This window comes from Folsomia candida, unplaced genomic scaffold (assembly GCF_002217175.1).
Source record: "Folsomia candida strain VU population unplaced genomic scaffold, ASM221717v1 Fcan01_Sc025, whole genome shotgun sequence".
Lineage (NCBI taxonomy): Eukaryota > Metazoa > Arthropoda > Collembola > Entomobryomorpha > Isotomidae > Folsomia > Folsomia candida.
The window spans coordinates 1-11,919 of NW_019091217.1; the positions used below are offsets into that span (position 1 = coordinate 1).

The window sequence follows — 11,919 nt, forward strand, 5'->3', positions numbered from 1 at the left end:
ACAAAGAGAGAGATAAGTACAAGTTAATAGAAAAAGAGTTAGAAAAAAAATTAGTTATAAAACCATGGAGACAATTTAAATTATTTTCTACAAAAGTATAGAAAACCTTAAATATTCTTCACACCTTTTATACATTATCCTTACTCATAATTACAACAGCTCCTCTTTTCGCCAACTCCAATGCCAGGAATTTACCCATCCTTAAAAAATATGAACAAAAATTGCAAAAAACATTAGACAACTTTAATTTTAGGATTCCTTTTATTTCTCAAATTACCCCATAATAGCTCCAGTAATGACGACAACTTTATTTCTCACATCTTCCTCCTGTCTTTCAGGAAGTCCACGAATTTTGCGACAAATCTGATGGAAAACACCATAGCCATAAAATACAAGAACTCGCCACAATGGCAAGTGAAGATCAAACATTTCACAATTTAATACGTTGATAATTTCAGGTAGAAAAAGGAAAAATGAAATCTAAGAAAATTTATTAATTTCAACTGGAATCAAATATGTTTTAACATGTGTTTTGTTTCTAGTGAAGAATTTATGTTGTACTCAACATATATTCATGTATGAATAAATATCAGAGTAGATTAAAAAAGCTACATAATTGCAAAAACTGGTTATGATGTTTTGATTATATGCAGATTCCTGGTTGATGAGAATGTCCATATTTATTCATGATGTAATTTCATGTTTATAAGTAAGATTATACACCTACCTTATTTAGCACACTGATGATAGCCTTCGCCAATTGATCATGCCAACATGTGCAATTTGCAAACTTACTTTCGAGATAAAGCTAATTTTTGCACATAAAAAACTTTGCTGGAAAATCACTGGACTTCTTCCCAGATGGAAGTTTATTTCGTAATTGTTTTTTGCACGACTTGAAATGCAAAATTCAAACTGTTTTGATTGAATGTGCCTATTGTATCAAAGTCATGTTCTATGTGGAGCTGGATTTGATGGAAATTAAGTACGTGTTGCATGAGTGAGTACATTTTCCCATAATTTAGAAAACATTAAAAAAAACGATCAAAAACCCAACTCTGCATTTGTAAACCAAGCAAAGTGGTAACAATAATTGAAATTATTTATCAGATTATAATATGATAATTAAAATTGTGCTAAATATGAATTTCGTAGAAGACATTTTTTGCCATGTGATGACAAATTATGGTACGGATTTATTCAATGCAATTGTTTTAAATCTAACAGTTTCTCACTCTTCTGCCATAATTTTTCTGCTACAGAATCTGTTGGCATGCCACAAACTGAAGTCAATTCTTGATCGAAATTCATTAATCTTCCGAAACGATACATTTCCCCCGACGTGTCCTCAATTCCTTTGGCTAATGCGCAATGTAAAATTCCGTCGGCCCCCTGTCCAACAAAAAATTTAAATATTGAGTGCAGATTAACTTTAATGTGTGTTTATGCTTCACAAATTACTAAGAAGTGAAGCATCACCACACGTTCAGAATGTGCATTACTTGCACAAAGTGGTGTAAGCACATCGACTTGTCGCATACTTTCTGGACCACTCTGTTCATATATTAATAAAAAAACTACGGGGAAGTTATTACATCTTCGCCAGATAATCCAATACATCCCAGTGAACCTTTAATAAGGTAATGCTGAAGGTTCTCATTGGCGTAGTAACCATTTGCAAGATTCGTGTTTACCAGTCCAGGACAGACGGAGAAAGTTTTCACACGCGTGTCAGCCAGTCGTTTAGAGAGTTCTTTAGTAAATAAAACATTGGCAAGTTTCGAGTTACAGTATGGTGCAAAAGTTCCAAGTCCCAGGCCCAACTTTGACATGCGTAAATCTTTTATGGAAAAATTTGCCATGATAAATCCTGAACTGGAAACGTTCACGATTCTGAAAAAGAATTGGTAGAATTTTTTATAAAATATTTGACGATTAAATAATTTCCTGCAATCCGGGTGATTATGACTACAACCAGAAACTGAAAATATAAATATTACTCTACCGTATTATTTGTTAGGCGACTGTTTAAAAAAAACTTACCTAAATCGGGCGGCAGGTACATTTATAACCAGTTGGTGACAAATTCATAACCTTATATAGCATCATGTTTACAAATATTTCCAGTTTCCGGTCATCAATGTAACCGGATTATATAAAGTATGCACATTTACTCCAACTCCAAGTGGTTATAAATGTAACCGGATTGCATAAAGTGTATAAATTATTCCGACCTTCCCAGATTATACATATTCACAATCGCATTATTTAGACTAAATAATTTCCTAACCTGCCGGCCTCAGAATTTTTTATTCTATCCAGAAGCAGCTTAGTTAGGAGAAAGTGACCTAAATGATTTGTCGCAAAATGTAACTCATTTCCTTCCTTGGTTAATTGTGTCGATGGAGAGTTAAGAGCAATTCCAGCATTATTTATTAGAATGTCAACTTTGGAATGTCTTGAAGAAATTTGATTTGCACATCGCTTCACGGATGAGATATCGGCTAAATTTAATTCGACCAAAGTCTGTACAAAGAATTTTTTAAAATTAAATAATGAAATCGATATCAATGTAAAACGGCATAAATAATTATTATTTACACACTATTTTGTCAGAACCAGTCGAGCTTTGAATCTCATTTTGAGCCTGGATTCCCTTGTTTACATCTCGACATGCTGAAAACCAAGTAAATAGTTTCCATAAGATATTCTTCCTACGTAAATGTAGAGTGGTCAAGGGAAATATGGAACTTACTGTTCACCAACAGTTATTATAATAACTGTAATTATTATAATAATTATTAATTATCAGAATGCAGGTAAAACTAGATAATGTTTTTTTAGTAAGGAAATTACATTTGAGTATGTATGTAAAGCTTAATGTTTTCCGTAATATTTAAATTCCTTTTGGTAAAAAATAATCTTCTTATCCCCATAATTCTTGACCACACTGTACATTTAAATATTTTGCTTACTCATAATTACAACAGCACCCCTTTTTGCCATCTCCATGGCTACGCATTTTCCAAGCCTTGATCGACCAATTAAATAAGTTCCACAATGATCAACAAAAAATTAAAAACAAACTCATTTTTTCTCACTTACCCAGCATTCGCACCCGTAACCACGACAACTTTACCTCTCGCGTCATCCTCTCTTCTTTTTGGGGGACCACAAATTTTGCGAGAAATTTGATGAAAAACAGATTGAAAGAAAAATATCAGAAATCGGACAACTGATACGCGAAGATCAAACATTACGCTAAAACTTATGACACTATTTAAAACTTTATAAAGTTAAGGCGAATTTTTTTGGGAATTTTTGGGATATTACGTACTTCTGAAGTGTTGCTTGTCCATAATAGGAATTTTTTGAAGCGTCGACCATGCGATAAGTGAAGAAGTAAAGTTGTTGATGTGAAAATAAATATGCGCACCTTTTCCTCATTCAAATATCACGCATATTTTACATAATTATTGCTAAGTCGTAACCTAAATCACTATATGTGCGTACTTGTGTATAACCTCGTTAACTGCAATTTAAGCAAAATTTATCCTATCAAAAGTATTTTAAATTGATATTCACAATTTATCAAGTTGTGGATAGTTCATACTTTAAAGTTCACAAGGTACGCACGAAGGAGCAGAATCTTACTACTAGTACACAATTGTAGTTACTTAAAAGGCATTGCCTGACAAAATTTTCCCATATGTAATTGTTATACATTTGCATAATTTCAATTACTCGCCTGTCATGGGTAGGAAACTTATGCATATGATTATGTTGCGTAAAATCCAAGAAAGTCCATGGGTCGATAAATCTTTGAATAAAACACAGAGATATTCCGAACCCTGCGTACAGACGACGTACGACTAATAATAGAGTACATATACGTATGGATTCCTCCTGAAACGGTTAATTTCTAGATTTTCAACCGTCATTTCACCAAGGAAAAGTTACGGTTGTGATTATAACCACAACATGAAGAATTGGTATCGACCCTGTTATGAATCTGGTTAGGCTAGTTACTGACTTGGTAAAAAAAATTCATACTGACGGTATGATTTTTGTTATAAATTTAAATGGGTTACAAATTAGTTAGCAGTAGCGACAAAATTATAACTGCACGGTAATAAATGTGTAACCGTCATATTTGGCGGTACTGCCATACATCAATTAACTTTCCGGTTATAATCTTAACCAGTTTATATTAATAATGTAACCTGATTTTCATTGGCATGCATTTCTCTTTGTCTCCTTGACCAAGTAATTTTCTCACATTTTTGAGACGGATTTCACATTGGCACGAATTTAAGTCAACTATGTACAACCAGCTCCGTAAAAAAAACTTGGAAGAAAAAAAAAGAATTATTATTTTAATTGTAGCCATCAGGTAATTTGCCCAACTGCTACCTCATTAAATTATGTTGTGAGAACAAGTTACTTACAAGTATTTAGGAGAAGGAGATTATTCGTAAAAATCGGGCCTTTTTTTGTAAGGAAATGTTTACTTTTTGAAGAAACTTATTCATAGTTAAAAATGTAATTAAACTTGAAATTAAAAATTGTATTCCAGGTCATTCTCATCATGTCGAGGGAGGTGTGCTTCTTCTGCTTGAAGGTCATCGACCCCACTGCCACCCCTTCGTCGTCTTCGGCAAGAAGTCACGATAAGAAAGCGGAGACCAGAAAAATAAAAATTTTAACCCTGTCGGAATTATTGTTGTCATCGTTACTTTCTGGAAAGAGGATTACACCACCATTTGACCAAGAGGATGACCCCACCTGTTGTGACCTTTGTCCCGTTTGCGCCCCCATGATAAATGAGATGGAACAAGTTCGCGCTCTAATATCTCTCCTCGAGAAACAGATTGGGATGAAAATTGCTCAAATTCAGGAAATGTTGGCATCAAATTCGCCATCGTTAGGGGATCACGACGACGACGACGACAAGGTTCATAAATTGAGGACAATTCTCCTCCAGAAAATGATGATGGGTTGAGTGCAATTTTCTATTTAATTAATTTGTTGTAAAATGTAAATATTTAATTAATAATTAGCTCTGGATTTATGAACAGGTGGTGATGGTGACGACGACAGGGAGAAACAAAGTGACGATGTGGTGGTGGAAGAAGTGGACGAAGAACTGGTCAAAGTTGAACCGGGTTACGAGGTCGAAGTGATCGTTGGAGGAGGTGACGAAATCTGTGACAAGTATTATAACTCCTGCTCGCCCTCGCCCACTAAAGAAAATAATGAAGAGAAAGAGAAGATACATTCTTTAAAAGATGATGGTAACCATGGCGACAAAGATGAGGTGGTTTCACATTCACCAGAGAACAGGAAACTTCTGTCATCTCGAGAAATGATGTCGTTGAGGTGGAAAGTAGTGTTTAGATTTTTTAACATGTTAATTTATTAAATTTTGAGGTTATTTTTTTGTGACTGGTTTTATAATAATTTTTTTTTCTAGGGGAAGAAAACGACCCATAGAAAATAATGACGATTCTCTTCCACGACTCGAAATCCACACCAAAGCCAAACGTACCAGAACGCTGACCGTGTCCTTAGAGCGGATCACTACCTCCCCTCCAAAATCCAGCCGGATATCCACCCCCTCTGCGACAACGGGGAAAGAGGAGGTCGGGTCACCACGTAGCTCCTCCCTCCTCCAAGATGCCCCAGCCCCTCTTTCTTCAGACCCTTCGCCTCGTCAAGGTCAACAATTGGAGGAACATGGCAAAATAGTCCCACACCCCCACAAATGTCCTTCTTGTTCCTTAATATTCTCCACCGCTTTCAAGTTATCCTCTCACACGGCACGCCAACACCTCATCCCCTGTTTGACGCCAGAGTGTTCGGAAACGTTTCCGACCTACAAGGCGAGAAACGCCCACGGGAGAGAGATCCATCCTGATGATCGCGCCTACATAAACACCGACCCTTCCAGGATGTCTGAAAGGGTGATCAATTTCTACAAAACGACGGCCCAGAGAGATGTCAACCTAACGTGGAAAGCGTTCAAGGAGGAAGGAGTCCATAGAAATTCTGTCTACAGATATCTGAAAAAGTTGAGGCAGGAGGAAGCCGCAGAAAATCCGAAGGTGAAGGTGGGTGGTTAAAAAATTGCGTAATTTTTTTTTGTAGGAGGACAATTTGCAATAATTTTTGCATTTCTTTGATATAATTATTTATGTCTGGGTGACAAGACTACTGCAAATTGATTTACACCAAACAAAACTTATGCCAAATTCCATTGTGAAAAAAATAACTTAAGTAATTTTTACCCTTTCTAAAATACAGTGCCCCAGGGAGCCCCAATGCCTCAAGAAGTGCATCCCCTGTGGTAAAACCTTCCCTAGACGGGACCTCTATCTCGGTCACGTTGCTCGCGAACACACCCACGTGCGCGAACACGTGTGTCATATTTGTGGCAAGGACTTCTACACCGTGCGCTGTCTTAAGTCCCACCTTAAGCGTCACGACAACCCGAGACGGCACAGGTGTAAAATGTGTGAGGCAACGTTTGGGCATCAAACTGCGTTGGAAAGGCACCGCATCAAGGAACACGGCGCAGATCCAGTGATTTGCGACGAGTGGTAATTTTATCTTCAGATGTGGAATTTTTTGCATAAAAAATAAAACTTTTCAATTTTTTCAGTGGAGGAAGTTTCATGTCCCGTGCCGCGTTACGAGAACACAGGATGAAGAAGCATATGGGAATTAAGAGATGCTACGTAAGATGGAAATATTTTATCCTTATGCGACGAGGGCGTCCATACATTATTTTACACATACTAACATTTCATCTCTTATTTGAATTTAGAAATGTGCCGCTACCTTTCCCTGTAGGGAAGAATTGCATCTTCACCTGAAATCCCACACCGACGACCCGCGCCCCCACTCGTGCCCCCACTGCGAGGACAACTTCATAACAAGGGCCCACATGAGGGAGCACGTCAATCGAGTCCACACCCCCAACTATGTCGCCCCCACTCCGTGGAAATGTTCCCAGTGTGAAAAATCCTACCAGTTCCCGGGCCTTTTGAAGAAACACGTGCTCCAAAGCCACACCCAAGAAAGGCCACACACGTGCTCCCAATGTGGAAAAGCATTCGTTACCATGGCAACGTTAAGGCTGCACATAAAGGGAAAGCATGGGTGGAGAGGGTGGAGACACGGAGAAAAAATAAGGGTAGGGTCACAAGGTCGAGAAAGGTCAAGTTACCCGAATCTTCTGAGGAGGAGGAGGAAGAAGACGATTCCTCTACTGAGGAGTGTTAAATATTCTAAGAAAATATTTGCTCAAATTTATCTAAAATATTTAACTAGCTAGATTTTGTAGGCATGAGTAAATGTAAAAGAACTTAGATGTTTCATTATCAGGAAAATGTAAGTTTTCTAGAAAAATTAACGTCAAAGTTGTTAGTTGGAAAATTGCAAAAATTTCTAGCCTGAACTAAACATGTAGATACATAAACTTTGTCTGTCCCTAAATACAATTTCTATTATTACGAAATCGCATAACCCGACTTGGATGCAGACAATAAAATATTACACCGTTTAAAAAAAAAAACATTTTCATCATTATTGAAAAAATTTCCATTTTTTTGGCAACATTTAATTCCAACAAGAGTTCATTACATTGTCACATGATTACATCACAGGTATAAAAATTAACAATCACATCACCAACCAACCAACACACATTTCATTCCTTACATAAGTACAACCAAAAAAATAACTGACTAAAAATACTCAACACATAAATTACAGTCATTTCTTCACAAATCAAAATTTTCGATCAATTTTACACAAAAAGTTTCATCCAAATAATTTCACTCCACCAACGCCATCGGTCTGATCATTCCGGGCGGATTGGAGAAAAAAGAAAAGACGTCGTTCACCAAGACGGCGCGTGGTTCCTCGCGCAAAAGTTCTTTCTTCCGCCCCCCGCGCAATTTTCCCCAGACGTAGATTTTCCCGCTTTCTGTCCCACACGCGTACATCGTCGCCCAGTGTTTCGCGCCCATGTCGACGATTGAATCCAAGGGGTCGAGATCGGTGCAAAGCTGGAATGGGTGACCTTTTCTGTCGGAGGAGGATTCCGACGGTTCTTCCGGGGTGTGGGGGCAGTGGCCAAAAAAGTAGAGTTTTCCATCCGTCGAGAGCGCGAGGGTGGAGTCGGGACCGCAGGCGACGCGCGAAATGGGAGAATTCGACACGCGAAAGGGGACGAGTGTCGGGGTGGCAGAGTATGGTTCAGAACATCCACCGCCGAGCTGGGATTTGTCGTTTTGACCCCAGGCGTAAACCTGGAAGAGAGAAAGTAAAGAGTTAGATTTGCACGAAATTATTTTGTTGTACGAAATGTTTGCAACGGAATTTCAATTTAGCACCAAATACATATTTACGATTTCAAATCTTACCAGGTAATAAATATTTGCAACAGTTACAATTTTGAGCAAAATATTTGCAACATAATTTCTACATGTGGCTTAAAATATTGGCAATTCTGCACAAATTTGTGCACATATTATTTCCAAACTTGCAAATTGCATTGCAAATATTGTGTGCTAAATGGTAATTACAAAATATTTGCTACATTTTCACAAAATTAGCAAATCCTAAATATTTATTTCCCAACTTACATGTCCATCTCCCGTCACCGCCACGGAATGGAACATCCCCGCTGCCACGGACACAATTTCCGTGCCCTTTGACCTGAACGCGGTCACTCTCTCTGGCGTGGGGACGTGATCATCTAAACATCCCGTCCCCAGTTGTCCGTAAAAGTTGTAGCCCCAGGCGTAGAGATGTCCCTCCTCGGAAATCGCCATCGCGTGATCGGAGCCACACGCGATCTGCGCAATTTTTATGGTGTCGCCAAACATGTCGATTTTGTTCGGAACGCCCGGCTCTAGGGAGGAGAAGCCCTGACCTAGCTCCCCAAAGTCATTGTACCCCCGGGAGTAGATGCAACCGGAAGTGGTCAGAGCAAATAGACACGTGCACCCACCAGCCACGTCGAGACCGTAGTCGAGCCCTGCAAAAAAATGAGAAGGAAAATTTAGGGAAGTTGCAAAAATAAATGTGCAAAAATATCAACAAATCTGTTTCTTGCAAAAAAATATATATTTGGAAAAATAATTGTGCAAAAAATGGAATTAAATAATTTTTCAGAAATAAATTTGCGAATATTTTTCTTTGAAAAAAAATCTTTACTTACAAAAGATCCCTTTTCCACTCAAATTGACATTTTTGATGGGCACCCTCGTCTCAAATTCTGTGCTGGCCCCACTCCCCAGACTCCCGTGGACACTCCGCCCCACAAAGTAGACGTCGTCCTCATCCCTGCTGATCAAAATAGCCGACTGCTCGAAGCCCGAGCCATAAACGAACGCCAACTTGAGTGCGGGCATCTCCTCGTAATCTACGCATTTCAGAGCGTTCCACTTCATCAAATTTGAATTTACCGCAGAATTTCCTTCTCCTCCCTTCAGTACCCCTGGGGTCACCGGATCAGTGTCCCAGCTCGAGAAAACGTCGCCTACCTCCCCCCTCCCCCAACAACGTTTCCCACGGGACGTCCACCATTTTCCCCGCCGGTTCTGGCAATTTCCCCCACATTGCGACTATATCCCCTCCCCCGCCACTCTTTTCAAATTTGCACGCGCTAATTGAATTCAACGCCAAAATGTCGCGGATTCTCCCGTCGACATCTATTTTGACCGGGATTCGACTCTTGCTTGACGACCCTGTCCCCAACTGACCGTGATGGTTTGACCCCCACGCGTAAATTTCGCCACGCTCCGTCATCGCCAACGTGTGATGTTTTCCGCACGAGATTTTCGTTACCTTGGCAACCAACAGGATTCTTTTCGGGGTCGGATTATTCTCGATTTTTGACCCTTCGCCGAGTTGACCTTTGTCATTTGCTCCCCAGCTGTAAACTGACCCGTCGTCTGACAGTGCGACAGAGTGACAGGACCCGCAGGAAATTTGGACAATTTGAATTTGGCGCCGTGCATCGAGCGTGATGGTCATGCGCACTTCGATCACTTGAAATTGGTCCTTCGTCGATCCGTTGCCGATCTGACCGTGGGAATTTCTTCCGAAGGCGAACACCTTGCCGTCCTTTGTTAAGGTCAAAGTGTGACCGTCCCCGATGGCGATGGCGACGGGTTTGATGGTGGGTGGGAAAGGGATTCTAGTTGGGGGCATAGGGTCATCGGAGGCGTAACCGAGACCGAGATTTCCGCCCGAATTGTAACCCCACCCGTAAAGAGAGCCGTCGGAGGTGAGGGCGAAGAGGGAGAGGAAATCGTGACTCTTGGATTGACGGGCGAAAGAGAAGGCTGGAATGAAGGAGAAAAATAATTAAGTGATTAGTTACTCTATTAAATAAATACCATAAATTAACCAATTAATTACAAATTACCAGTTAATTAACTATAACCATTACTACCCAAACTTATTAAGTAATTGGTTTAAAAAGGTTTGAGGTTTTTTTCTTACAAAAATTTCTCCAAATTATCCCGAAATTGCCAATTAAGCTACATTTTCTTAACCCTAGCATAACCAAGTGTATTTTCAATCGCTTGAAACCAAGGGACTACATTTGTAGCTACGTAACTCCTCCTCCATTAAGGCTCATACTTATGTCAGTTTATTTCACAAAATTTTATGTGGTAGTCTAAGCATTAGAAATCAAATTTAAAGTTGAAAAAGTCAAGTCAACCTTGTTAAAAAATACGAAGTCAGATACGTAGACGTTCGCACTTAATCTATTACTGATTATCGAACTTCATCAAGTGGGGACATGCGTATGGGCCTTAATTTCATAGGATGACGTCATGGACTACAAATGTAGCACTTTGGTTACGAACGCCCAAGATTTTAATTTAACATTGCAGATAGCACGTTTTTATTTTTAAAAAAATTTCTGTGTGAAGACAATTGATCCCGTATTGCTATAATCATCATTATTTGGTTAAGAGATAGTTGATTGAGGATTACAAAAAGTTTCAGAGCTTTCATTGTCACAGTTAAAAAGATATTTAAAATAACAAACGTCAGTCTACAAATCTAGCACCCTCGGCAACGCAGGGGTTAAAGATTTTCAATTTCTGATTTTTGCATCTTGTTCTCATACTAGTCCCACAGGTTAAGTTCGAGAATGGGCACCCCCACTAGTTGGTGTGGGCAGAAAAAAATGTTTTTCGTTTTTATGCATTTTTCAATTTCGCAGAGTTTGGGGTATTGTGAGATGCTTCGCTACTTTTTTACATTTCGTTGCAACGGTTTATTCAAGTTAACCTGAACTTTTAAGTGATGATGCTCACTTTTTTACAGTTCAGTATAGGCTTTTACAACCTAGTATCGATTTTTTAATAATTTTATTACCTTCAGCTTTACACTTTATTACAATGGTATTTAATGCATTTCTTACCAACTCTGGTAATATTTTTTGTAACGAATTTCTTACCATACGGGTATTCGACGTAATTACCGTCATGTTGTAATAATATTTTTGGTGATTTTGTTACCACATTATTTTGAGTGTATCAGACCGGATATCCTGGATTAGCTACGGATTTTCCCGCTCGGATAAATCATTTCAATGCGATCCGATCAGATTATATGATTAAGAATTTGCATCCGATCGGGATGATGGGATCGACCGGGTCGGATTTACCAGCCCCTAATCACTCGTATCGAACGTTTCGATACGAGAGTTTACATAGAACCCCAGAGTATTAATTTCACAAAGATAAATTGTACAAATAATGTTATCCAGTAAATTTTATTCATTCATAGGATTCGAATCCACAATTTCAACCACTAATTGTGTATTACTGGGAAGAATGAATTAGTTAATCAAGTTATCTGAGGACCGAAATTATGGGACATTTTTAC

At 38.9% G+C, this 11,919-nt stretch overlaps 3 protein-coding genes across 3 annotated transcripts; 1 reads left to right on the forward strand and 2 right to left on the reverse strand.

The window, feature by feature from the left end:
* Positions 1-1,143: 1,143 nt before the first annotated feature.
* LOC110859244 (retinol dehydrogenase 12) lies at positions 1,144-4,192 on the reverse strand. The gene is made up of 6 exons (XM_022108137.2): positions 3,106-4,192; positions 2,976-3,031; positions 2,606-2,676; positions 2,291-2,526; positions 1,596-1,893; positions 1,144-1,392 (listed from the first exon to the last, which is right to left on the reverse strand). The coding sequence occupies exons 1-6, from the start codon at positions 3,255-3,257 to the stop codon at positions 1,201-1,203; spliced, it is 1,005 nt and encodes a 334-aa protein (XP_021963829.2). The 5' UTR covers positions 3,258-4,192; the 3' UTR covers positions 1,144-1,200.
* A 145-nt stretch (positions 4,193-4,337) lies between these two features.
* On the forward strand, positions 4,338-7,574 carry LOC110859328 (zinc finger protein 26). The gene is made up of 7 exons (XM_022108258.2): positions 4,338-4,495; positions 4,577-4,997; positions 5,079-5,379; positions 5,474-6,110; positions 6,304-6,599; positions 6,662-6,737; positions 6,827-7,574. Exons 2-7 carry the CDS (start codon positions 4,589-4,591, stop codon positions 7,334-7,336), a joined length of 2,229 nt encoding a protein of 742 aa, XP_021963950.1. The 5' UTR covers positions 4,338-4,495; positions 4,577-4,588; the 3' UTR covers positions 7,337-7,574.
* Positions 7,575-7,683: 109 nt separating this feature from the next.
* Positions 7,684-10,521, reverse strand: LOC110859358 (ultraviolet-B receptor UVR8). The gene is made up of 4 exons (XM_035859353.1): positions 9,629-10,521; positions 9,230-9,561; positions 8,652-9,046; positions 7,684-8,315 (listed from the first exon to the last, which is right to left on the reverse strand). The coding sequence occupies exons 1-4, from the start codon at positions 10,222-10,224 to the stop codon at positions 7,839-7,841; spliced, it is 1,800 nt and encodes a 599-aa protein (XP_035715246.1). The 5' UTR covers positions 10,225-10,521; the 3' UTR covers positions 7,684-7,838.
* Between the last annotated feature and the right edge of the window lie 1,398 nt (positions 10,522-11,919).